The following is a 27299-nucleotide window of genomic DNA, read 5'->3' on the forward strand; positions in this document are numbered from 1 at the left end:
AAGAACTGGAGGGCAGAGAGCAGAGAGCAGAGATACCTACACTAATGGAAACATATATTTGTGAAGGACTTTGGAGGACAAGGTATTTTCCAGAGTTTTGTGTAGATGTATATTTGTGTGTGTGTGTGTGTGTGTGTGTGTGTGTGTGTGTGTTTTGGAGGAAAATTGAGTGAGCAATCTAAATGACAGAAAGAAGAACACCACACGCAAAAAATTGAAAACTGAAATGAGTATCTTCCATGTGGCATATTGGAACATTCACAATTATGGAGTACTAGTATAGAGGAGTTTATGGTAGTGGAATGTGAGGGGAGGTAGGGGAAGGCTTAGAGATGAGGTTTAATGGATGTAAATGACTCAGTGACTAAGAGCACTTATTCTTTCAGAGGACCCTGTTTTAGTCCTAACACCCACATGGTGGCTCATAATCACCGATAACTCTAGTCTCAGGGATCTGTTAGCTCTCTGACCTCCTCAGATACCAGACACAGACATGATGCACACACATATATGCATCCAAACACTAATACACATAAAATAAATCTAAAAGATTCAAAGATGAGAGTTCTGGAGAAGTACATGGAGCAGAAGGGTTTACTGGGGAAGAAGAAGTCTAGATAGGGCATCAAGGTAAATGGTTAAGGGGAAGTTAAATGTAGAGACCCATCATTGGGAATGGGTCAGAGCCCCTGTAAAATTCTGCCTAGTGTAGCACTTTGAATCTTTAGAGAAACTGGATATATTCCAGAAACAAAGCTTATTTACCTTTAATTATAGATTTTTTTCATATAATTTTTAGTAAGAGGTATTTCTTTCCTTCTTAGGAAGCCTAGAAATTGAAAATGACAATGGGACCATGTTTTAAGATGCCAAAGGGTGCTGGAAGAACAGGCTTTGCATGGCAGGAAGGCCACTGTTGAGAAACCCAGCAAACTTTGTCAGGAGAAAACCCATCACAAGTGCCTTATGGTACTCACTGGTGTGGAAATTTACCTGGTAGGATTTTTCAGATCTACTAAGACATCCTATTCTATCATCTAGGCATTGTTGCCTTTTCTCCCTGTCTCAGAGAACATTGAGAAGGTGAAAGGTTGATCACTAAGTGATTACAAAAAGAGAAACGTGTGGGTGCTCTGAGTTAAAGAAGTCAATGTAGATAGTTACTTGCATATTCAACTCCCAATAAGAGTAGTCATTTGAAAGGCAGTTCTAGTTTCATTATAAACGGAAATTCTATAGTAGCTACCAGGATTTTACAGCACTTAGCATTCATGTTAGATTCTATTGATTTACATATTAGAATGTCTTTCTAAACTGTGGGCTTGTTATGAAGAAGCACTCTATTTCAGTCACTTAATGTAACCCCAGTAGTGCACTGATGGAGAGTTTTAAATGCAGGATGGCAGACTCCCTCCTTCATTTTACAAATGTGGAAAGTGGAGGCTAAAAAGGTCATATGACTTGAGTTTGATCACAGCTATTTGGTGGCAGAGATGGACTTAGAACCAGTTCTGGTTTGATGATCCATTCTATCAGTGCCATTAACCGAAGCACTCACCTTTTACAACAGGGTGTTCTTGTTGTATGGTGACAAAGATTCTGTCCTTTCTAAACTCTTGGCAGACTTCTCTAAGCCCTCTACTTGAAGGGATTCCAAGTTTGCTCTATCAGAACTTGAAAAGAGCTCTGACATAATCTCTAGAAATGCAAGGTCACATTCCTAGGTTGACCATAGCCCATTTTAAAATGCCTGCCTGAGGAACTCCAGGCTGAAAAAAATGAATTTCTTATTTGTCATATAGCAAAATATAATGCCTATGTATCCCAACATCTAATGGATGGTAAGAGCTTGAGTTCAGTAAGTACCACTTATGAAAACTGCATGAGTTTCCCATAGACGAAGCTTTCTGGTTATTTGTAACTTTTCACTTATGTGATTGAGAACCCTATGCAGCTGCTCCTATTTCCTCACTTTTTCTCTAAAACATTAAGGAACTTTTGTATAAATTGAAGGCGACTTCAGTTTATGCTGAACTCTTTCCTTATTGCAATCGTATGGTGCCGACTAAAAGTTGTTCCGAACCGCGGGGTGTCCAGCTGTGCTTCCCTTTGACAGTGGTTCAAGACTCTGCTTATGTGAGAGGAGACAAAATGTTCCTGGATAACTTGCATCTACTCCTGAGCTTTCCTTTAAACCTCTTAGATGTTTTAAATCTTTAAATCTTAGGGGATAGAATGCCAGTGTTCCATGTGACTGTATGCCTATAAGAAGGTAAGTATGGCCTCAAAAAAACTCTGTTATGTGATTTGTGACATCCTCCATTCAGAGAAGCCGCCAAACATCTCTTCTGCTCTTAATAACTCACTGTAGAGCTGTTATTCACGAAGTTATCTAAACCTTTATTTGGGGGAGGGGACGCTATTTATATTTTCAGTCGAATCTACCACTTGGTATAATGAGTTCCATATGCTTCTTCCATTTTCTACCTTCTGTGAGAAGCAGAGTTTCCTTTATTTATCCTGAGCTCACCTCTAGATGCTGTATGTCAGCAAGACACACCGCGCACAAACGCATGGTTTAGTAGGAAAAATGACCCTACTATGAATTGTTGTCTTTGTTTACAAGCATATTAAAAATTCAAATGAAAGAGAGCCAGAGTAATGCAATTGAAAGCAAACACACTGGCACCTAATTACCCCAAGAAGAAGGAGGGAAATCCTTAAGTAAATGGAGGCCAAGTCATATAAGAGCATGTGGAAGCAACTAAGAGGCCTACTATGAAATCAGTGCCTAGCCAAGTGCTGCCTGCCTGCAGTGAAGCTGAAACACCATCTAAAAGCTCAGTATGGACCATGAACATAACCTGTCAAACTCCCTGCTTGACATGATCTTAATTAGCCTCTCTTCTACTGGCGAGAAAGCCCGCTGAGGCAGTTAGCACCAGAGAATTCAGCAGATCGTTTGTGGAGTCGACAAAGCAGGACAGCCGCCGACACTGGCAACTGAAATGATTGGAATGAATCTAGGAAAACGGGGAAGCAGTCTCTATTTGAATCCCTCTTTTTCCATGAACTGAGGTGCTCCACAGAGAATTTGCGGAGCAGACAAACTGTGTTCCATGTAAATGCCCCGCCCCCACCGGCCATAGCAATTCATAGTCATCCTCCCTACTGCCCCCTCAACCTCCTACGCAGTTCACATTCTGTCTGTCTTGCTTTTGTACATTATTTTTTGGTTGAGGCATCCTGTATAGCCATGCTAATACCAAACAATCTTTTTGACTGCAAGACAAGGGGAGAGAGCTCTGTTGATTTTGCTGCAAATTGCACTTTTGCTGGAGCATTAGTTGAGAAAATGCAATTTTGCCAGTATTGCCCTTCCTTTCTTTGTTTACTGCCTATTTTCAACAGCCCTGTAATTGCTTTCCATTTTGTAAAAGGAGCAGTGCTCCTTTTTTATTTTTTAATTATGTGTCTTGTCCTGATCTCTTATGTTGGAGAGCGTTGATGGGAATGTCATGTTGTTTTGGTTCTGGAGGCAAGTTTGGCAATAACAATGGAGGTGGGTCCTTTCTAGGTAAAGCAGTTCCATTGTGGGCTCAGAAACATATCTTCTTCCACGGAGCCTTCCCTGATATTTCTAGCCTGCCCATTAGGAACTCTATCTTCTTTGGTCTCCCTTGGAACTTGAAATCCATACTATACAATATAGCTCTTGCCTTATGTTATTTCATATTCATTGTTATTTCATGGGCATTACTCTTAACACACTTCTCTTAGCATGGTGTGAACTATTCATACTCAAAGATTATTCCATTCTGAACATTATTGTTAACACCAATGTAGGCACAATGAAACTCTCAGTTAATTTAATGGTGGTTCATAGTCAGTCTTTTGAGTTTCTGCAGCCAGTCTTTTACTCAATACTGCCTTCCCACCATAAACATTTTGTAACAAATAATGCCATGCTGGGAGAGAGGATACTTTCTTGTACATTACAGAATGTGTAATAGTATTCCTGGCTTCTCCCCACTACTAAAATGTGTCTATGTACTGCCATATGTCCCCTGAGGGGGTAAATTTCATTTCTCGAGGGAAAAGTTTTGAAACTATAATAAACACAAGAGCTAAAATTCATTGAACATGGTATTCTGCTCAGCTGGGTACTAAAGACTTTATATACATTGTCTTCCCATTCTGTGCCCTCACTTGAATTGATGTCTACGGGGCTCCAAGAGACAAACCTCAGTGTCAGAGTTGCACGATAACTCCAAAATCTATCTCACTTTCAAGAACCTCTCAGGCTGAAACCCAGTAATTGTAGCAAATCGCAGCTAGCCCCTATTGGTCTAAAGAATATTCATTCATTAATAATTAGATATTCGGCTTACTGAAGGTTAATTCCTCAAGAAACCCGATGAAAGCAATGGAAGGACAGAGGAAACAAAACCAACCCAAAACCTCTGCCAGACATAGAAACACTTCCACACAGCTGAAGCTGATGGTGGTGGTGGTGGTAGGAAGAAAGATTTGTTTCTTTTGCTCCAGTGATGACATTGGGGCAAGAAGCAATAATTCTAGCTAGTCTATTGAAGGAATGCTTTCCCTAAATCCTGACTAGCTGTCTTAGCAAACAATGCAGTTGGTCACAGGAATGGCAGAGTCAAAGCAGGCAAGTAGTACAGTGTATACTTCTCCTTCAAAGAGAGAAGGGAACACTCAGTGCAAACCTTCTGAGAGGAAGTACCATTTCTGTATACGAAGGACAACCCAAGGGAGAGAATTTGACATTTTTGTTTAATGTGTCTTTGGAGACGAATGCACCTCTGGTTGTGAAATCAATTCAACTCCAAATTCACTGCCACCAAGGAGTTAACGATATATTAAAATTAGTCATGTCATTTGATGGAAAAATATTCTACTTATGGAAATACCTTTATAGGAAAACTGCCTTTCTGAGTCTGAGCTGGAAATATTACAGTAAACAGGATCTAATCACAGCGAAGCCTTTTTTCAGCTTTGCATGACAGCTGTAAAATATGACAGTATTTATTAATAGTTGCTGCAGTCTAATCTGCAACATTGGAGAGCTACAGCAAAAATATGTTAAGCCACTAAGAGAACAATTTCCACAGTAACTAATATTCAGCTTTTGAAAGGATACTTTAATGTCTTGTGATTTTTTTTTTTATTCTTCCCTTACAGATAGTCCAACCCCAGGAATGAAGGAGCTACTAAGCTAATAACCTTTGTGGAGAGGAAGTGTTTAAATGATAATTTATTTCGAGAGCTGACAACAAATTGCTCGGCATTTTCTCTTTTTATGCCCCAAAGCAGTCAAGGATGTGCAAATCGAAGTATTAAAAATATGACAGCTTCAGTATTTTCATTTTGAATGAAACCCTCATTATAGACATATGTATAGTCTTTGATTCACAATCCAGTCCAAATATTCATTTACTAATATTATTGTACAGTCTCTCATGATGCTCTCATAGTTGAAGACTCATCACAATAGATTAAGTAGCCTGTAGAAACTACCAAGTGTCTTAGGTCCTGTCAACCCAAATTACTGCTGCTCAAAGAGGGAAATTTAGTATCTGTCTCTCACAGGATAATGTACTCTCTGGGCCTTCCTAATTTGTTCATATATAAAGTAGCTTGAATTTCAAAAAAAAAAAAAAAGCTCTCTTGACTTTGCTTTTCCCAGAAGACAAATGACCATGACTAGAATTGGAGCTATCTTTTTACCTTTGTCCATCCTTTCCCTAGTTCTTGAAGTGGATGAGCAAAACACAAGACAAAACAAAGCAAAAAAAAAAAGAAACAAAACAAAAAACAAAAAAATACAACCAGGTTTGTTTTGCTGGCGACACCTACCGCGCACAGTACCTGGCTGCCACACTGAGGCAATCTTTGAAAGTTACCCAACCATTCATTGCTTTTTGCCTCAACCATGCATCATTCCTTAGCAGTAGGAACATTCAGGCTTATGTCTTTCTGAGGTCTTAGCTACAAAGATGAGTATAGGAATTCTCTTTGCCTTAGATTCAGGCCTCATCCCAGCTGTCCATTCGAACTTACATTCTGCCTGCATCCAGAACTTTTCTTCTTTCAATTGTTTCCAGGTTTTGGACTCATCTGTCCTTTAATTTGGGGCTTTTACCTTCTGTCTATATTGATCCCTGATATTCTGGTGCCATAAGATATAGTATTGAAGCCAACTGGAGATGGGTGCATGCCTTTAATTCCAACACCTGGGAGGCAGAGATGGATGAGATTGAGGCCAGCCTCACTTACAGAGTGAGTTCCAGGACAGCCCAAGCTACACAGAGAAACTGTGTCTTAAGAATAAAAAACAAAACAAAATAAGAGCAACAAAAGATATTTGTATTTATTTGTGAGCACCATTCTATGAGAAGTAAATTGAGAACTGGATTGCATCTACACAGATACAATTGAAGCAGAGAGGACCTTAGTAGCATGACCTTTGAAGAACTGCTACAGGAAAAATGAAGGGAAACACAACTCGTGTTTTTAAATGTTAAGACAGTGGGAAGCAGTATGCCAGCCAGAGAAAAGCACATATTCTGTGAAGTGTAGCAGATCTAGGGTGATATGTGCTTTTATTACTTTGGTGTTATATAACTGTAAGAACCATTATTTGAAGGGCTTTTTTCTTTGCCTTGGTTCCCTCTGTTGTAGAGATGTATAGAGGTTACTATAATGAAATGTGATAATCTATAAACTCAAGACCTAGTATTATTAAATACTTAAGAAATGGCGCTGCTCTTATTTTAAAAATATGATATACCTCAGCATGAGTGCATTCAAAGTCAGCCTGGGCAACTTAGTGTGACATTTTTGAAATAAAATATTTTGGAGATCGAGGCAAAGACCTTTGGTGGCAGAATCTTTCTTAGCATGCATTCTCTCACACATGTTTGCAGAGTGAGAAAATGTATATAGAGACAATAACATATGAGAATTCCTGATTAGTTTTCACTCCGTGTGTGTGTTTGCGTGTGTGTGAAGAGAAAGAGAAAAATCAGAAGAGGAAGAAGAAGAAGACGACGAAGACGAAGAAGTGGAAGAGGAAGAGGAAGAGGAAGAGGAAGAGGAAGAGGAAGAGGAAGAAGAAGAAATAGAACCGAGAGACATGAAAGAGAAAGAAGACAGAGTAAAAGGAAAGATTGTGTGCCTTATTTTGAAAAATAGCATTATGAAGTTAAGCCATTTGAATAGTCTGAATGACAGCATCCAGAAAAGTGTGAGAAAAGGAAGCCCTGGTCATCTTGGGAGAATTCAAATTCGACCAGTCTGAAAGCATTCAGAATCCTCTGAGGAAAGTCCTCTTTCTCATTATCTTAGGGAATCTCTTTACTACTTATGACCTCAAGGACCTCCTAAAACTTTCTGAGCATCTTAGCTGTCTGAGAAACTTTATTATTTGCCCAAGGCCCATGCTGTAATGAATGCAAATGTCACCAGTATGGATGGCAACAGTTGGTTTTAATGTTTTTCCTGAAGCCACGAAGCAAATCAGTTTCCACAGTAGAATTGTCAATTCCTCAGCAGCAGAGACTAACTTGGCTTCTTTTAAATCCCGTGAGTGAGCTAGAGTGATCTAATGTTACAGAAAACTCAATAATTGAATGTTGACCAACAGAATGATTGGTATAGCTTCCCCAGTTCCTGCCACAGCCTTTCAAATAAGATAGAAATGTCTCTTTAAAAGGTTGTTGTCTTTCAGAGAGTTTCTTGGGAACTGAGTAGGGAGAGTCAGATTCAGAATGGAGTTTATTGAACACTGGGAAGGGTTGGCACTAGTTGTCTCAAAGGCACCCAGACTCTTATCTCATTATCTAAGCTCACAGTCACAGCTGGGCCATATTCTTTCATCCCCATGGGTTCTGCCCATTGAAGCTAAGAAGAGGCATCATGTACTCTTGCTTTCACTTCTCAGGTGTGTCACTATCGTGGAGGAGGTTGCTACTATTTAGAATGTTTGCACCCAAAAGCATGTGTAATAACTGGAAGAAGTGGCCATATTCTTGGAATGGTTTTATAATCTTCTGTATAGGAATCCAAGTTGGATTCCTGGTACCTGAGAGCTTAGGATTAATGCTGACTTATAGAAGTAGAGAACAGAATAGTGGTTACCAGATATAGAGGGAAAACAGTTGAACAGAGGTTGGTTAATGGGTACACAGTTACAATTAGAAAGAAGGAATGGGTTTGGGTGTTCTGTTGCCCAGAGACATGAGTAGAGTTAACCACATTCTGTGTTTTTCAAAAATAACCAAAAGGATTTTGTGAGTATGTTCGCTATAAAGAAATGACAAATAGATGAGGTGACCCATATGCTAATTACCCCAATTTTGATCACTGTGCAATGTATACATGTATCAAAATATCACATTGTCTCTCATAAATATGCATAACTAGTATGTGCCAATTAAAAGTGATAATAATAAAGAGAGAAACATTTTTGGATTAAGGTTCTGTTTCTACAGAAGTTCCTTCCTGAATAGAAATTTCTTTTCTCCTGAATACACTAAGTCATTAGGAACCATATCAATTGGCATGAATAAATTGGCGAGCTGAGGTGTTGTCATTAGCAGAGAAAGACTATTTATCAGGGGGAACAGAATGCAGGACACGAAGGTGTGGAAGAAGGATAGGCAGAGATGTAGTTTTGCTCCTAGCAGGGAGGGCAGGCATAGAGATGTATGCTGAGGAACATTAGGTAAACAAGAAACAGGGAAGTTAATAAAAGGAAAGATTATAGAGAGGGTAGGTGACATACTTAGTCAGTCTCATAATTTCCCTTAGAACTGACCTTTTATGTAGATAGAACCAAATGCATATTTTCTAACTTGTTGTTAATGAAGCAAGGTGACATTTTTATTAAGTGAAGCAGTGACTTGCAAATTCTGAATCAGACCTTCCTCTGCAGACAGAAATCAGAGCAGAGCCAGGGTATCCCTCAAATTCATTCAGTGTTTGATAACACCAGAGAAAAATGGTCATGTTTGTGCAACATATCTTTTAAATGACCTCCAAAGTTTAACCCATTCTTTGGCTTCTTCTTCATTCCTGGACCAAACTAGAGCAGTTCCAACACTGAATATCTAGCTTATTTGAACATAAAAAGGGATCCCTCTTTCTCCCTCTTTGTCTTCCACATCTAGTGTAATTTAAACTATTATAAAATTATATTTGATGCTATATATCTCCCCATCATTTTAGTTCTGATGTAATAGATTATCATTGAAGAAAAAAGAAATAGAACAGATATGTTACTGAGTTATTTCAAGAACTGATTATTATCACATTGGAGATAAGAGGTTGGAGTAGTATATATCAGACCAAATGAAGTAACAGTGCAGAAGCCACTATGTTAAATGCTAAGTGAATGGTGTGGACAGAGGGGATTCTCTGGGTGTTCAGAGGTAGGCAAGATTTCTCCTCTAAACTGGCTCAGTAAATAGCATCACCATTTTTACTCCTTAATACCTTTCTCTACCTCCAGCTTTGCTCAAGTTGTCATCATTCTGACCTGCATGACTATAATGGCTGTTTTTCCACTGATTTTCCTTAGTTCACCACACACTCTATTTGCTATAAAAGCTTACATTAATTTGTTTGACCCCTCTGCTTAGAATCTTGCAATACCTTTCCCCGGAAGAATCCACTCTCTTTACTCCGTGACTAAAATATGGCTCTCCTTTATCTCTGCAGCTTTTGTCCAACCATCCTCCTTTCTTCTCACTAATTTTGAGCCACATTGATCTTCTAATAATTTCTACAGGTTCTATGCACTGACTGTTTCCACATTAGGCTGTGTCCTTCATTTTGTTAGTTACCAGATTATAATGCCATTCCTCATTAAGGTTAGCCATGAATACCCTTTACAAATTAGATCCAAACATTATAATCTTTGTTTTTTTCATAGGACACTATCTAAATGTACAAAATTATTTATTATTTACTTGATTTTTCTGTCTCTCTTAGAAGATAAGTTTTATGACTATAGGAACCATATGTGTCTTATTTACTATTGGAAGCTTAATAACTATTAAATGAATAAGGAGGGAGGTAGAGTTTGTTATGGGGTTAGAAAAATTGAAACAATTTTCTAAGATATAGGAGTGTTTCAGGAAGTAGTAGAATAAGTGAAGTTGATAAAGCAGAGACATGGATGTGGCACATTTTGACAATAGTGACAAATAGGAGGGTGCATAGGGAGAGCTTGACAGTTAATGGGCTCAGGCATAAGCATACTGAATCTTGAAGAATAGACTGTATTTTCTCTCGTGTGGGTAATAGAAAGTTATTAAAATTTTGGGATAGTTCTTGGTACAGCATTTTGAAAACAGTTTCCAAAGTGGACATTAATGTTCATGTTTATGTAATATATTTCTCGAAAACATAATAAGTTAGTCCCACCTGGTAAATAGCTAAAGAGGAAATAAACATGGAAATAAATATTCAATCAGAAATGTTTCTTTTGGATGTCAGATCATAGAATTGCTCCAACTATTTAATGAGATGGTTTAAGGACTAAAGGAGGGATAAGAAGCAGACTTAGATGGTGTCAGCTTTCTTTTTCACAGTAGAGGCCTAATGAGCAGAGATTTTTTATAGGTGATGGTGAGAGAATGCATGCATTGGGTCTTCTTTGAAATTAATATAGTTACAGCATTAAGAGAACTGATATTTAATGGAAAAAAGAAGCTTCAGGAGAGAAACAGATGATTTTCAGCCTTTAGTTCTGTAAACTACAATGCTCCAAATTGCATTACATGCAATATATGGAAATTAACTAATTCACTCTCAGTGTTTTGAATGGAAGGAAATGCATTAAAATAGAGTACATCACAAATTAGACATTTTTAAACAATGTTTAAACAACGTTGTTACCCTAGTGAATCAAGACTCTGCTTGAACACACAGAGCTTTGTACTCTGTCCTTTGTCTCTATTCTTTTTAAAAACATAATAATTTTTGGGTTTGAATCTATAATATAGTTACATTATTTTCCTCCTTTCTTTCCCTGCCTCCTTTCATGCACCCTTACCCATTGCTATTTCTCAAATTCATGGTCTACTTTTTAAACTGCTTGTCACACATATAAAAATATTTCCAAATACATAAATATAATCTGCTCAGTCCATGCAATGTTATGTATAGGTATATGATCTCAGGACTGACTACTTGGTAGGTCTTTGTTTAGAGTTGAGGCCTCATGATGTTCCTGTTTTCCCTTCCTCAAGAAATCCTGCTGTAGAGGTTCATTTACTCTAAGGAGTTGTCTCTGAAAACTCTGCTTTTCTTGAATGCTACCTTTTTACAATATTTAAAGCAATCAGAATCTAGTATAGCATGAATTGTCACATAAATGATCTTTTTTGCTCACACCTATTGGAACTATATTTTATGTAATTCTGTCTTAGAGGTAGAATACACCATTAAAGATAGATAGTAGTTTGCAAAATCATTAGATTGACTCATTTATAGTATCTAAGTTACAATTATTTCCAAGATACAAAGTTTATTGTGTCTGGTATATTATCAAAAGGGATCACAGAACCATAGAATTTTATATATTAAAAAAGGGACACGCCTTAGGTGAGGAGACCAAGATCAAGAGAGTACCAGAGACTTGGTCAAGATCAGAAAGCTAGCTAGTATCAGAATTCTCAGATCCTGATTGGTGAGTTTCAACCCCTCTTTGCTGGTATGTATCGGAGGCAAAGGCAGGCTTGCCTGTTTTATGATATGATCTGGTGCTGCAGCTAAATCAGAGGAATGTGAAGAATGTTCTTACTTCTCAGGAGCAAGCTAGCATTTCAAATTATGTTGATGAGAAAGAGCTTTTCTTTAGCTACCCCAGGGACCAGGAAGAAACACCTTTCATTTGTTTCTTCTGCCTCTGAATCTGAAGTGGTAGACTCAGAGAGAACCATTGACATTTAGTCTACAGGCAAATAACTGATATCAGAACACTGATACAACATCATAATTAAGGGCCCTCAGTTTCATTTTGGAAAACAATAGAAACAACTGGATTGGGAGGGCACATTTAGTTATATTATTATGTGTATGTTTCAACATATTAATTAGTATATCTTGAAAGGACAATCATCATAATCTCGCAAGATTCATTTTCTAACACCTTCCAGATTGGGCTTCCATATCCTATGTGGCACAGTAGATCACACATAGGCACACATAGTAGTACATGGAAGTTTTTATTTTTTAGATCAAAAACTTTATTTGATAGTATTCTACACTTCGTTTATTTTCCATCAAATAAAGTTTTTCTTGATGAGTTCTCTTACAAAAATTATTGCCACGGTGTATCCCTAGTCACATTTTATTGAGGAATTTTGTATATGACTTGGATAATTAGGTTCTAAAATTACAATTGATTTCTCATGTTTCATTTATTTTGAATACTGAAAAGAAACTTAAAGGAGAATTAAACTGTATCTACTGGAAGAAAGGGATGCACTGTGATGACATTTAAAAATCACTGTCACATGAATACCCATAGAGTAAACTAGATGCATCTTCTTACCTCGTTCTGTGTCATAGAGGTATACAAACTTCTCCCACTTGTAGTAGCCCAGCAGACTCAGAATGGCCCCCTTCAAGGCCGGGCGCATCTGAATGACAAACTGCACATCTGCATCAGTTGGGAAGCTCGGTGTGACAAACGATGTGTGCAGGGCCCCACAGAAGGAGGTCAGGGTGTTCATTGACATCTGGTCATAGAATCCAAAGATAGCATACACCCCTCTGGAGAACTGGGAGCAGACTGCGAGGAGAAAGAGAGAAATGCATTTCAATAGGTCAGCTGTCCCCCATGGCAGCTTGTAAGGTTAGAAAGCCAATGCACAATTAATCTCTAAATTACCCGTGTCAAAAAGCAAGCAGGCAAACAAACAAACAAACAACAAACCAAAAATAAGATGCCAAGACTCTAGAGAAATATATAGAACCCTCTGATAGTCCAGTTGCCCTGCTGGAAAATAAGAAAGAGAAATGTTTATTGGCGAGAATTACATATCTGTGTCTACAGTGGCCAAGAAACTCAGAAAGAAAAGAGGCAGCAGTTGTCTTATTTCTTCCAAGTCTCCCTGCTCACCTCCATGGCACTTCAGGCTCTTATCTTCCCACAATGGTTGCCCAATGACCCCTTAGTGTGGTGATACAACTATCAAGGCACCCTTGTCTTTCTCGCCTTCAGTTCTTTTCTTTCTAAGTCAATACAGTGGACACAGTTTGAATCAGACTAACCGCTAATGTGTCTGCCTGGAAATGTGTTATTCTTGCTGTTAAATAGAGCTACAACCACGGTTGTATTATGACAAAGACCCTTCACGTAGAGTACTAATTTAGAGGATTTCAGATTGTGGACAGGCTGTGGAAATGAATGACCTCTCAGTGGCTATTGAACCACAGGAGACAGTTGGCTGCTTGGTCTTCCCAGGCATAATTGGCCAAGTTCTACTTTGATCCTATTCCATTTATCTGGTGGACTCATTAGCCTAAATAGAAAAATTTCTTTGCCCCCTCATTGTTGTCAGTTTTCCTTCATTTCAAAGTGGACCGTGCCACTGCCTCTTCTCTCTTCTAGCCCAGAGGAGCTTAAAAAAATTGAACCAATTTCAATATTAGCTTCAGTAGAACATAATTAGCAAAGCAAATCAGCTACAACAACACTGTGTGGTGCATTCCCAAACGAAGTGGAAATGATCTTTCGATTATCTGCACCACTGCTCCCTTCCATTCATGCGAAGCAGACATAACAGGCATAATGCAATGTGATTTAAGAGGTCCTGCCTGGTCTCCCTTTTCTGCTATGAAACCATAGATTTCTGTGTTAGGCTCATTTCTTTCTTTTTATGGCGTTAAAAAAGACTGTGGCTTGGGAGAAGGATTAAGTAGAATCATTAAAGCCATTATTATGGTGAAACAAATTAATATGTCCAATTAGTTGTTGAGATGAGTGGGAAAGCAGAAGGATGAGGGGTTATGGGAATGAGTGGGTCAGAGAAGAAAATGATCATGTCTGAGATCCTCCCTGAGAGGAGAAATACTAAAGGCATTCAGCAACACAATGAAAGAAAACATTGAAAGTAGAAGGTAGGCAAGTAGAGAGGAATCCAGATAATTTCTTCATAACATTATGAGAAATCGAGTTCTTGATACCTGTGGTATCTTGCTCTCCACACATGCTGTTTAAATCTATGTTGGTTAGGGTCACCCACTGAGCAAACCAACTTGTCATTAGCTTGAGGGAGACATCTCAAAGATTATCATTTACTCCCTCATCTCTAGCACCATCTCCAGCATAGTAGACCACCTTCTTTAATTGTAGACATTCTAAATGACCTCAAGACATATGGACAGGAAAGTTCTTTATATTAATTAAAGAATGGCAGCTAGTGCATTGATTGGGCGTACTAGAAGATGAGAGCCAAAGGGAGTACTTAGAACCAAAAAGATCTTTGCTTTTCATGCAGGGAAATACTAAGGTTATCATGAAAGGAAATGCTAAGGAAAATTCCATTCTAAGTTTAATCATGTAAATGGAGGGTTTGTGATATCAGGTCAAATAATGACCAATAATAATGCTTATAGGCATACTAATGATAAAAAAGCACACCGCAGTAACAGTAATAGTTATTTAAAATAAGAAGAATCAGTGAGTGATAAGTAATATTTATCTAGGGACTCTGTTTACTAGTACAACTCTAATCTCACTTAATTTCTCCATGGACCTTATGAAGTATCGATTCCTTTACTATTCAGTTGCTAATTTAGAGATCAAAAAAGTTGCAGTTACTAAGTAAATAAATGAGCACTCTGAAACTTAAAATCCTTGCAGTCCAAATCCAACAGTATCGTTAAATATTCACGTGTATGAGATAGAGTTTTCATATTTAGCAAATATAGATTTCCAATTAAATTTTCATTTAATATACATAATAAATTAATTTTAGTACAAGCATGCTTCAAATTCATATAGTAAAGCTTACTTGTTATTTATCTGAAATTTAAATTCAACTAATTGAACATCTTTATTTTACTTATAATTCAAGAAAGATGTCCCTATGAATGACTATGGACTAAAAGGTTTGAAGAAGCAATCATGATCCTTCAAACAAAATGATTCAGAGGAAAACTGATAGTTGTCAGCTCCATACCAACTAGAAAACATGAAAAGTAAGACCCCAGGGGCCCTGCGTAAAACAGGCTTTGAAGAAATACAACATGTTTTTAGCATAGAGAACCCCATTCTGACTAGTTTATTTTTGACAAAAAAAAAAAATGAAAGGAAATTACAGTGATGAGATTCTGGATAATAGAAAAATAAGTGTTGTTTTCCTCTTATATCTATTATTTTGAGACTAAGGAGTCATTTATGAAGCTTTCATACTTCATTGAATTTGCTTATTTATTTAGAGTATAATAAATATCCAGAAACTCATCACTCAATCCAAGAAGTGTAACATAGCTAATGACATTTTAGCTGTATGTGTCTTTTCTCTTTGGCTTGTCTGACAAACTTTTCCCAGGTCCTAATGACAGACATGTGATGGTGGATATCAGCAAGTGTTAAGAGAACCTCAGTAAATGTTCTACTGTCTTCACTTGTAATGCAAAGGCCTAACAAATACTGACACTTGTAGATGGTTTCCTTTGTTCCATACACTGCAGTAAATGTAGATAACACAAATACAAGGCTCAGAGAACATGAGGTCAGTGGGGAGAGCTGGCACAAGAGGACAGTTGTAGTAGCTTCTGAAAGAAGCTGGAACACAGAGTACCTTGGTGGGGCCTCTCATAAGAGATTCTTGTAATATTCTGTGGCTACAAAGGGTACAACTGAAATGGAACACTGAACTTACTCACAGAATAATCTCTATTTTACACACACACACACACATACACACAGTATATGTGTATACATACCAATATTAATATTACTGTACTTAATTATATGTAATATATAACATAAAGAAGAGGCTGTAAATTTGAAAGGGAGTTAGGGGAAGTAGAGGAGTTAGAAGGGGAGAGAGAGGTAGATATGATGAAAATACTGTACTTATGTATAAAATTCTCAGAAGTTTAATTGAACAGAAAGTATGTTTTTAGATTCCTAAAGTGAACTGGAAGGAATCTAATGAGCTCTTTCCTTATTTATAGCTTTTTCAAGCATAGTTATTGGTGTTGGAAACCTTTGAAATAAAAATTTTTAGATAGAGTCTCGCTATGTATCTCTGACTGTCCTAGTATTTGCTATGTAGAACAGGTTAGCGTCAAACTCACATAGAACTTTCTACCTCTGTCTCCCAAGAGCTGGTATTAAAGACATATGTCACCAGCCCTGCTTAAAATGAAATTTTATGTGTGAAAGTCTAATACCTATATAGAAAGATAAATATATGAAAGAGACGAAATGGAGCTCATGCGTTTGAAGAGATTTCCACTGGTCTTACATTCCTTACCATAAAGAAACTGTGATATAAAAAAGTGCCTTCTTTAAGGTTGCACAATGAATTATGAATAAGGCTCTTAGAAATGCTTTACCAGCATGTCCTCAGCATCCCTATTCTGGAGTTATCTAGGGCAGTGTGGATTAGGATTTGCCTATCATGAAAGTAACTTACCTTTAATTCTTTACTCTCAGTCAAAGGGATATAGATGTATCCCAGCTACCTTTCTCAGCCCCTTCCAGCCCCCAGAACCAACAAGAGCCAGTGGCAGGTTGGTGACACTTTTGGTACTTGAGACTTGTGGGATGTCTGTTTGCTGAATCCTTAGTGAACCATACCCATTTCTCCTACATCCTAGAAGACAGTCCTCGGTAAAATACCAACGGAAGAGAAATTTATCTTGGTAATGTTATAAAGGCATTAGGAAGAAGATATCGTTTAAGACAGGCAGATATTGGTTCCAATAAGCAGCATGACTTAATGTTGATTAGTTAGTATCTGTGAGCCTTGGATAGGAGCTCTGTGGTATATGTAGGTTTCAAATTAGACTCGTGATGATTAGTATTGGTTGCCACCTTGACAAGATCTGTAAAACCGGTGGACATGGAGTTGCTAGGCTTTTTAATTGAGATCGAAAGAGCCACCCTAAACATGAGTGGCACCATTCCATGGGTTGGTTTCCTGGACTGAATAAAAAGGACAAACCAAAACGATCTCCAGCATTCATCTATCTCTGTTTCCTGACTATGGGTACAATGTGACCAGCCATCTGATGCTCCAGGATCCCATGAATTCCCTATCATGTTTGACTTACCCTTGAGCTGGGAGTCAAAATAAACTCTTCCTTAAGTTGTTTTTGTCAGAAGTTTTTTTTTTTCCACAGCAATGGGAGAAGCAACTAATAGAAGCCTAGATGTTCAAATAGTGTATCTATTAGTTGTTCTGTGACTTTGACCTTGTTTCTTTTTTATAGAATTGAAACAGTAATACCTGTGTTAGCACCATTGTGAAAATGAAACTGAGTAAATCGATGAGAGGCATCTAGTGTAGGTATATAGAGATACTCCATTAATACTAGCTCTTAACTTTCTCAAAATGTTAATTGGGTTTCAACTATGAGCTAGATGGGCACTCATAGCGGAATGAATAACTATCACCTTCTCATACATCTTAATTATTATTGACAGGAAAGTCCAACAAATGATATAAATAGGTAAAACATGAAAGGATGTTAACTTCATATAGTCAGCTATTATTCCCTTGGCATACTTTGCTCTCTATTAACTCTATCATAGTCTCCCCCCAGCAGTCATTGCCCCCAATCTCACACTGCATGTCTAGGTAGCACAGACTGGCTTCTCTCTTGCCTGTTCAATCCATTTCTTCACTGTTCTTTTCCATCTCGATCCTGGGTAATAATTGGTTACAAAAGACATCCTGCTAATTTGGCTCAAGAATGTGCTATTGTCCTCTGCCTCTTGTTCTCCCTATATAATGCCAGTGCGCAGGTAAAATGCTTTTCTGGCCGGTGGCCTCTGAACTTTCTTGATGTGAAAAACATTAGTTGTCTTTTTCTTAGGAATGCCTATCTCCGTCTTTCCCCACTTACAAAACCGAAGTGTTTCCCATTGAAGATGTCATTTTTGACTATCTCCTGCTTTCCTAGGGACTGTATTGTAATGTTCCAGCTGTGCTCCCTTCAGTGGAGAGTGACAAGCAACGCTGGATCCAGCTGTCATGCTTGTATATATAGTTCCCCAAATCTGTAAGACTGGGACAGGTACCATTAATGTACAGCATAGTATCTAATTACACCACATGTATTCCAAAAGGTGTAATTAAAAATGTCAAACAACTCAATTATTCTAAATATCCAAATAACAATATTGTGGATGGTTTATAGAACATTTTTTCATACCCCTTTGAATCAAGTGTAAAAAAGGAAACTGAAGTCTCTTGCTGACTTAACATGTGAAGCAAACACGAAGCAGAACAATAGAGCTATGAAGGAACCGATCCAGATGGATCATAAGAAGCTTCTTTATATAATACCAGAGTATATTGAATTCTAGCAGATCAGTGAAGCACAACACTGGAGACACTTGAAGAGATCATATAAACTAATGATTTCTGAAGCTGTTCCATTAGTTCACTGTGGATTTCTAGTCTAGTGAAATGAGTATGTGTGTGTGGTGTGTTTCTGTGGTGTGTGTGTGTGTGTGTGTGTGTGTGTGTGTGTGTGTATGTATGTATGTATGTATGTGTGCGTGTTATGTTGGGGATAAGGTCAATGTCATACCCAGGGAGACATACTCAGACAAACTCACTTGAAAAGTTTTATTCATTAGTTCAGTGACAACTCACACATAGGACAGGTCCTCACACATACTTTTGTTCTTCATATTGTTTTATTTTGGTTTTGATTTTTTTGAGAGAAGGTTTCTCTGTGTAACCATCCTGGCTGTTCTCTTGTTACATCCGTTCAATAAAGATGTTTTCAAAGACATTATCACTGGCCCTCTTATACCAAACATAATGTTCTTTCAACAAATATTTACAAAAGATAAACCCTACTATGCGCCAGGCAGCCGAATTTCAACTCATTTTACTTCCATGTGACTGAATTTTAAGTAGATACTTATGAGTTCCAGATCTAGATTTCTAACTCCTCACTAAACAACTCAGGGGCATCATAGACTGAGCATACTGTTTTCTTATTGACATCTTCATCCCATGAATTTCCTCTCTTATCCATGTTTCTCCTAACCTGTCACTCTTTATCTAGTGTAAAGTCTGAAAGGTCATATTGGCTCCCACTTTCTCCCCCACTCCTTTGTTCTACTATTTTATAATGATTCACATACTTAGCTTCTAACCCAGTGGTTCTAAATGCTGGGTGAGACCTTTTAATATAGTTCCTCATGTTGTGACCCTCAACCATAAAATTTATTTTCTTGCTACTTCATAACTGTAATTTTGCTTCTGTTGTGAAATGTAATGTCAATATCTGTGTTTTCTGATGGTCGCAGGCAATCCCTGTGGAAGGGTCATTTGGTGTAGGAGGTCCTTCTGTTTATGTGTTGCTTTCATTGGCTAATGAATAAAGAAACTATTTTAGGCCTGATGGGGCAGAACTAAATGCTGGGAAGAAGAGCAGAGTGGCAGACACTATGGATCTCCTGCCTGAGACGGGTGCTGGTTAGAATTTTGCTGGTAAGCCACCGTCACGTGGCAATACACAGATTAATAAAGATAGGTTAAATCAAGATGTAAGAATTAGCCAATAAAAAACTAGAGCTAATGGGCCAAGTAGTAATTTAATGAATACAGTCTCTGTGTGATTATTTCAGGTGTAAGCTAGCCAGGCAGCTGGATGGAACAAGGGCTCCCTCCCCATGCAACAGTCATTTGACTCCCAAAGGGTCGTGACACACAGGTTGAGAACCACTGTTCTTAAAGCATGAGGAGTATTTATCCTTGATTCATTTTTAGTGCATGCTCTCAGTCTTTTTATAATATTGACAATAGTCTCTTAACTGGGCTTATGCTTGCAGTATTTTTTCTTTTTCACATTCCTCTTCTCATTTATGTTCTGAATGATTGGTCAAAATATAGGTATCTTAATTTTTATTTACTCCTGTAAATTAGTTAATAATGGACCAGTGAAAGAAAATAACTTTGCGAATGAGTCAACTCAAGGTTTCCCAACTTTGACACTATTGGCATTTTGTTTTGGATATCATTATGAGAGTTGCCTTATACACTATAGGGTATTTAGTAACATCTTTGGCCTCTATTCATGAACACTTCTTCACTGCAGTGATAATAAGTCAAATATGCCTTAAAACCTGTTTACTGTTTTCAGGAGACTTCTATCTGTCCCACACTTTGAGAAACATAAATTCAGCTGATGACTTCTTTTCTGAATAGAAAAAAACCCTAACCCAAATGATAATATATAGATGTCTACAAAATCCCTAAAGAGTCCTTTTAATGGTAGAAGCTTAGGGAAAGTAGATATTTTTAAAGACTTCAAAACTTACCAAAGAAGTACTTACATCCCTGGCCTTGAGTTTTGATAGTCTATATTTAATCTGGGGATGGACGAGAAGGGCAACTAGATAGAAAAAAGATGTGGTTGAGCTTGTGCGGAAAGGAAGTTAGCTTATGGCATCCCTGGGTTTATACAGATCACTTCCCACTATCTGCAATGGCCTTTGGTCTTGTAGTTTCATAACTGTAATGGTGTTCATAGTTTTGAGTCAGAACAAGGTGTCAACCCCACTCTCCAGCTGATGATTCCATGGTCTAATTACTGTTTTAGGGTTAATTTCCTTGAACATTCTGTTCTGCTCTCAGGAGTGCACTTCCTTTTGACAGTCTAACTAGTTATTTTTGCAATTATGTGGCTTTTATATCTAAATGTCAAGAAAGAAAACACTTATTATCAACATTTTATCTTTCTTGAATATAATGGCTTATAAACACAACATTAACATACAAATGCATGTATTTTGGAAAATTCATTTTTCACCTTTAACTATAAATGGTCTTTCTAAAACAACACTGTTAGAAATGTCCAGGAAGGTACTGAAGTAGGTCAACACCTTTTAAATTTTTAAAGCTTGATAGTAGGATATGTGTCTAAAATTTGTTTGTTTATTCATTAATTAATTTATTTATTCATCTAATAAAGTTTGAATTTCTACTACATGACAAGCAGTGCTCTCATGACAACCCCAGATACCTTGGTTGCCTCTCGCTGAGCCTGTTATTTCACTGAACTTCTAGGCCTGTCATTTGTAACAGCTGTCCTGCCTACTTCATAGGGGTATGCAAAGAATAAATGAAAGTAGCTGAAATTCCTTTAGAAAAATGATCAAAACTGCTCCCTGGGTGTCAGTGAGTAAGCAGTATTGGTACTGAGTTCCTAGGAATCGTCATGGTCTTTATAAATAACTCAGCAGGATTTCATTCTTCTCAGCTTTCTGCCATTACCACGTATCACTGTCAATCATCGAACAGAGTCACGGGCCCATCTTGACTTGCAACTCACTTAACATGGGAACTATCAAGACTCTTAATTGAAAAACTAATTGAGCCACTGATCCGTTCATAGTAAATAAAATAATTTCTATAGCTAGGTGGAAAACAGATGCTCTTATGGTGCCTTAAATTCAGCTCTAGAATTTGTCATGGACGGGTAAGAGCTTCAAGCTTGGTAACATGCCATAAATGATTTGAAAAACGTTTCTTTCATTTTGTAGCTCATGCTGTGGGGGAGAGAGAAGGCCTCCAAATAAAAGCAATTCTTAAAAGATTTTCTTTGGTTTACTGTAGTTTATGTCTGTAGGTCATTTTTATAGACTTGAAAAATTCACAATTTAAAGATCATATGAAGTAATAAAATAGTCTAATTATCAGTTACAAATTCACATTCTGTTTTAATTTTCTCACACATTCTTCTTCTTTAGACAGAGTCTTTCTATAGTTCTGTTATCCACTTGAGTTTTGTTTGAACTTTAGTACTCATGCAATGCTTCTGCCTCAGCCTCTTACATTGTTGTGATAATGGGCGTGTTTCATTATGCCCGGCCTTTCTCATATTTTTCGTGTATCTGTTAGGCTTGGCTAACCCCTCTCATATCATCTCTGTAACTAGATTGACATACCACGTCCTCTTAAATAAGGCTGATGATTATTGCCTTGGCCTGTCAGAAAACAATGCATTCTATTTTTACATGATTCTATTAGAAATGTCCTTATTTTACGGAGCACAAATCTGCCTTCCTGTAGGTTTCACCATCTGTTGATCCTTTCTAGAGGCAGGGGTTGAAGCTCAAATATTTAATTCATGCTTTAATAGCACACCATAAGACATATGCAGATATGACTCCTTTTCTTCAGACTAACTACCCTTAGTACCAGCTATTCTTCAGATGTGTAAAATGGATCCAGATCCAGGCCCACCCTCACTCTACCCATCCTCCTCTGAATATGTTCCCTTTTGTCAAATCCTACTCACATCCCACGTGGAGTGTGTGGCCAGGATTGAGTACACCTACTAGTGGGTTGATCTCATCAAAAAAGAAATAAATATAAAAACTCACTGATCTGTCACCCTCATGTTGGTATACCCATGACATATTTGTCAGTGCTGCCTACAATAGTAATGATTTTTTTTGAAAATCCCACTATATGGATTTATAGAATAGCTTCTTACTTTGTGGTCTTGAATGTATAAGTCATATAAATTATTAAGAATTTCTGGGGCTGGAGAATTAACTCTGTGGTTATGAGTACTTATTGTTTTTGCAGAGAACCCAAGTTCAGTTCTTAGCACCCATTATGGGCAGTTCACAACTGACTGTAACTCCAGATTTAAGGAAGCCAATCACTTCTTACAGCTTCCATAGTCTTCTACACCTACAGACATATAAACATTTTCTGTCATGGCAGGTACCTCACAAACATGGATATATGCTGTCAACATTTTTTTGCACTTAAAAGACTTCTATGTCTTTAAAATATCTTCATAGTTTTGACCCATTTTCTTGGGAGTAATTTAAAACCTGATTTGATTAATAAGTTTATTCACTGTTGTTCTCAGTTATATGTCATTTGCAAACTGACCAGCTAGCTTTAAATAGTGATATCTAAGTTATTGACAAAATGCTAAAGATGGTACAGTTAAGGACTGTATTGCTCAGAGAGCTAATTCCTTCTTCACCCCTAAACTTTCCAGGATAAGGAGGATTAGGTAATAAATACTCTGACTAGAGCTCCTTCGTCCTGCAAATATATCCTTCAAACACTTGGAGTTTAGGCAGTAAAAATGATTGACCCTGACCTTAGTTTTTTTTCAACCTGTTCCTAAGCACAAAGATGGAATTATTTTCTCACCATTTCTGATTCACTATTTATCATTGAGTTTTATGGAGAAGATGTGAAAAAAGAGGATTCTGAGAGGAAAGGGGCTATTGAGACAGAGAAGTGTCTTTTGGTGAAAAACAAGGGAACACCCTTCTTCCTAGAATTTCGAACATTGTGCTATTACTTAAGATCGAAAGCTGACTCAGTACTCTTTACTGTTTTGAATCAAATCACCGGCTCATTTTTGCAGGTACAATAACTGCTACCTGACCAGCTCTTGAATTCCATAGTCCCCAACATTTCGGGTTTCCAGAAAACTTTTTTTTTTGAAAAAAAAAAAAGTTAAGTAACCTTGTGAAAATTTTCAAATGCAGTCCTGATGGAACACTGCTCTTGAAAAGTCATCAGGTCTCTCATAAAACCCAGGCTTGGTGTTCATAAAAAAATTTACCTTATTACTCCAATAGAAATCTATCCTGTAGTGATATTTCATTTGTATTTTAATAACTAAGGCTTGCCTGAAGATCAGAGAGTAAAACAGCCCCACTAGTCAGCCTTACAGACCAGGCAATGGTGATACACACTTTAATCCCAGTAGTCACATTAGTTTGCCATAAAAACCGGGCAGTAGTAGTGCACGACTTTAATCCCAGCCCTAGGAAGGAATATAAAATGGGAGAAGACAGCTCTCAGACAGTCTCATTCTGAGATTCCTGGAGGCAGGATAGGCATTTCCGATGGAGGTAGAGGTAAGAGCCAGTGTCTGGCTGTTTTGCTTTTCTGACTTTCAGGTTGAATCCCAATTTCTCCTTCTGGGTTTCAATTAATCGTGCTGCCCTGTTCAGTTTCTATTCCTTTAAATATGGCCTAACAGCCCAAAGCAAACAAACAAGCAACCAAAACCAAAAAAATATTTCAATCTAGAAAAAAAAGTGAGTTTAGATTAAAGGTATTTTTGCTAACTTAAATTCAACTGATTAAATTATCAAGTTTTCATTTGCTAACAATTTCATAAATATATGTAATATATTTCAGTAATTTTTACCCCCTCACCACACTCTCACAACTTCCTTTTCTTATGTAACCCTTCTTCTTCCTAAGAAGGTCCCCTCCAACTATCCTGTTTAGTTTTTGTACATGGCCCACTGAATGTAATTAGGACTGGCTTGCCTAACAGTGAACAGGAGGCTATTTACTGGAGTATGGACTACTTTTTATTATCTTGGCCATTGGGGTCTCTGCAGAATTGTGCACCTCAAAATCTCTTGAGGGCTTTCACTGGGGGCCCTGCTGTTATCTGTTTGAAAGGTATTTTCATTGAGAGCAGTTGTTTAGGTTTGATATGAGAACTTAGACCTCCAAAACTGGCTTTTTTATATCCTTAATAGCCCTTTGGCTAATGAGACAAAGACATTCATTGTAAGGCAGGCATTTTGGCTCTGGGAGATAATTTAGAAAAAGCTCTAGATTTGTAAAATGCTACTAATGAAAGATGGGCTGTTACTCAAAATGTGTTTCTTATGTCTAGGGATTAGACATGTTTTGTCCAGTCTGGTAGCTATTAACCATACATAACAAATTACATTTAAATTAATATAACTTAGCTAGGTGTGAGAGGGGCACATGACTACAATCCCTGAGCATGGGAGGCTTGGGTTAGAGAATCAATGATAGCTCAAGGTCTGCCTGGAATACTTTGTGGTTTCAAGCTAGCCTGGGCTACCAAGTGAAACCCTGTCTCAAAAATTTAGTGTTGGAAAGATGGCTCAGCAGGTAAAGATACATGCTACAGAAGCCTGAAGATGTGAAGTTATTTTCTGGAAGTAATGTGAAAGTAAAAAGAGAGAACTGGCTTCTATCACCTGCAACCTCAGAGGAAATCTAATGCACAAGCTGCAAACTCACAGAGATAGCCAAGGGAGAGAGGACCAAGAGAAAATACAGACAGCTTCTCTAGCCAGCCAAAAGGCAAGCTTTCTGCAGAGAGGAGCAAGAAAGGAACCTGAAGCAAAGGCTGTGACTACACAGAGAAGACCAAGAGAGGAGCTCTGAAGCATGGGCTGAGAATGCACAGAGTGTACCAAGAGAGCAGACCAAGAAAGCAGACCAAAAGAGGGGGCCAAGAAAGACCCAAGTAGCTCCCTAAGACACAGACAGCGTCAGTACAGAGCAGACCAAGAACAGTTTCCAAAGACACAGATAGCAACTGCAAGGATTAGACCAAGAGGCAAAGACATTGCGAGGATCAATTGGAGGAAGAGATGGGTAGACACCAATGCAAGAATCCATTCAACAACCTAAAAAACAACATGGTAACACCAGAACTCAGGGTCAAATAACAGGAAGGCTTGAACATCCTAACCCAGAAGAAACAGGAGAAGATGACTTTAAGCATAACTTAAATGGATAATGGAGACCTTTAAAGAGGAAATGAAAAATTCTCTTAAAAAGTGGAGGAAAAGCCAAGCAAAAATTGTAAGAAATCAATAAATCTTTCAAATAAACCCAAGAAACCCAAGAAAAGACGCAATCAAATAGGTGAAACAAACCGTGCAAGACTCGAAGACTGAAATAGAAGAAATAAAAAACACAAACTGAGTGAATTCTGGATATGGAAAATCTGGGTAAATTAATAGGAACTACAGAGGCAGGCATAACCAACAGAATATAAGAGATGAGGGGCGCTTTGTTTACGAGCTACCCAACCAGCATGGAGACCTGATCTCTCGGCGCCAGGAGAACCAGCATTGGGGTGAGTTTCTGACCACGCGGCACCAGCCCGGGACAGGGAACTCAGGGGTTCCTCAACCCCCTATGCTTCTTGGGCTCTCTGCAGGGCCTCTACTCCCTGCATACTGCCTCTGTCTTCCTAGCCCACCCAGCTTCCATCCAGGACCCTCCCCACTTCGGCCCCACTGTCCTCTTTCAACACATAACATCACCCAGCCCAGCCTGTCTGGGCACTGGGTCAGAATCCTCAGGGCACCCAAAGGGCGGGAGTTCCTTTGTTTCTATACCTGCCTGCACCAAGCAAGGTAGGCACTTTGTTTACGAACTACCCAACCAGCAGGGAGACCTGATCTCTGGGCGCCAGGAGAGCCAACATTGGGGTGAGTTTCTGACCCCCCAGCGCCAGCCCAGGACAGGGAACTCAGAAGTTCCTCAACTCCCTATCCTTCTTGGGCTCTCTGCAGGGCCTCTACTCCCTGCATACTGCCTCTTTCTTCCTATCCCACCCAGCTTGCATCCAAAACCCTCCCCGCTTCGGCCCCACTGCCCTCTTTCGACACATAACATCGCTCAGCCCAGCCTGTCTGGGCACTGGGTCGGAATCCTCAGGGCACCCAAGCGGGCGGGAGTTCCTTTGTTTCTATAGCCTGCCTGCAACAAGCAAGGTAGGTGCTTTGTTTACTAACTACCCAACCAGCAGGGAGACCTGATCTGGGAGCCCTGAGAGTGAGCATAGGGAAGGGGGGCATCATTGGGCATGGAGATCTGATCTCTCGGCACCAGGAGAGCCATCAATGGGGAGAGCCAGCACTGGGAAGGTATATCAGTAGGCAAGGAGACCTGATCCGGTAAAAGAAGATCAATAAGGGAGCATTTGGAAGAAGAGATGGGCAGACAACAATGCAAGAATTCACCCAACAATCTGAAAAGCAACAAGAAGCCACCAGAAACCAGCGACCTCACAACGGGAGGACATGAACACCTTAATCAAGAAGAAGTAGAAAAGATTGACTTCATGAAAGTGATTGACACCCTTAAACAGCATGTAAAAAAACACCCCTATAGAAATGGATGAGAAATATACCAGAAAGTTCGAAGAATTGAATAAATCAGTGAATGATACCCTAGAAAACCAAGGAAAAACAATCAAACAGATAATGGAAACAGTTCAAGACTTGAAAA

General features: G+C 38.4%; 1 protein-coding gene across 3 annotated transcripts in view; it reads right to left on the reverse strand.

Annotated features, from left to right (window-relative positions):
• Gria3 (glutamate ionotropic receptor AMPA type subunit 3) overlaps positions 1-27299 on the reverse strand; it is a 286862-nt gene that overhangs the window by 191127 nt on the left and 68436 nt on the right. For all 3 annotated transcript variants that reach the window (XM_005358429.2, XM_005358430.3, XM_026784914.1), the window contains exon 3: positions 12587-12826. In XM_005358429.2, the coding sequence (XP_005358486.1) occupies positions 12587-12826 (240 nt within the window). The remainder of the gene's footprint in view (positions 1-12586; positions 12827-27299) is intronic.

Source organism: Microtus ochrogaster, chromosome X (assembly GCF_000317375.1).
Source record: "Microtus ochrogaster isolate Prairie Vole_2 chromosome X, MicOch1.0, whole genome shotgun sequence".
NCBI classification, from domain to species: Eukaryota; Metazoa; Chordata; class Mammalia; order Rodentia; family Cricetidae; genus Microtus; species Microtus ochrogaster.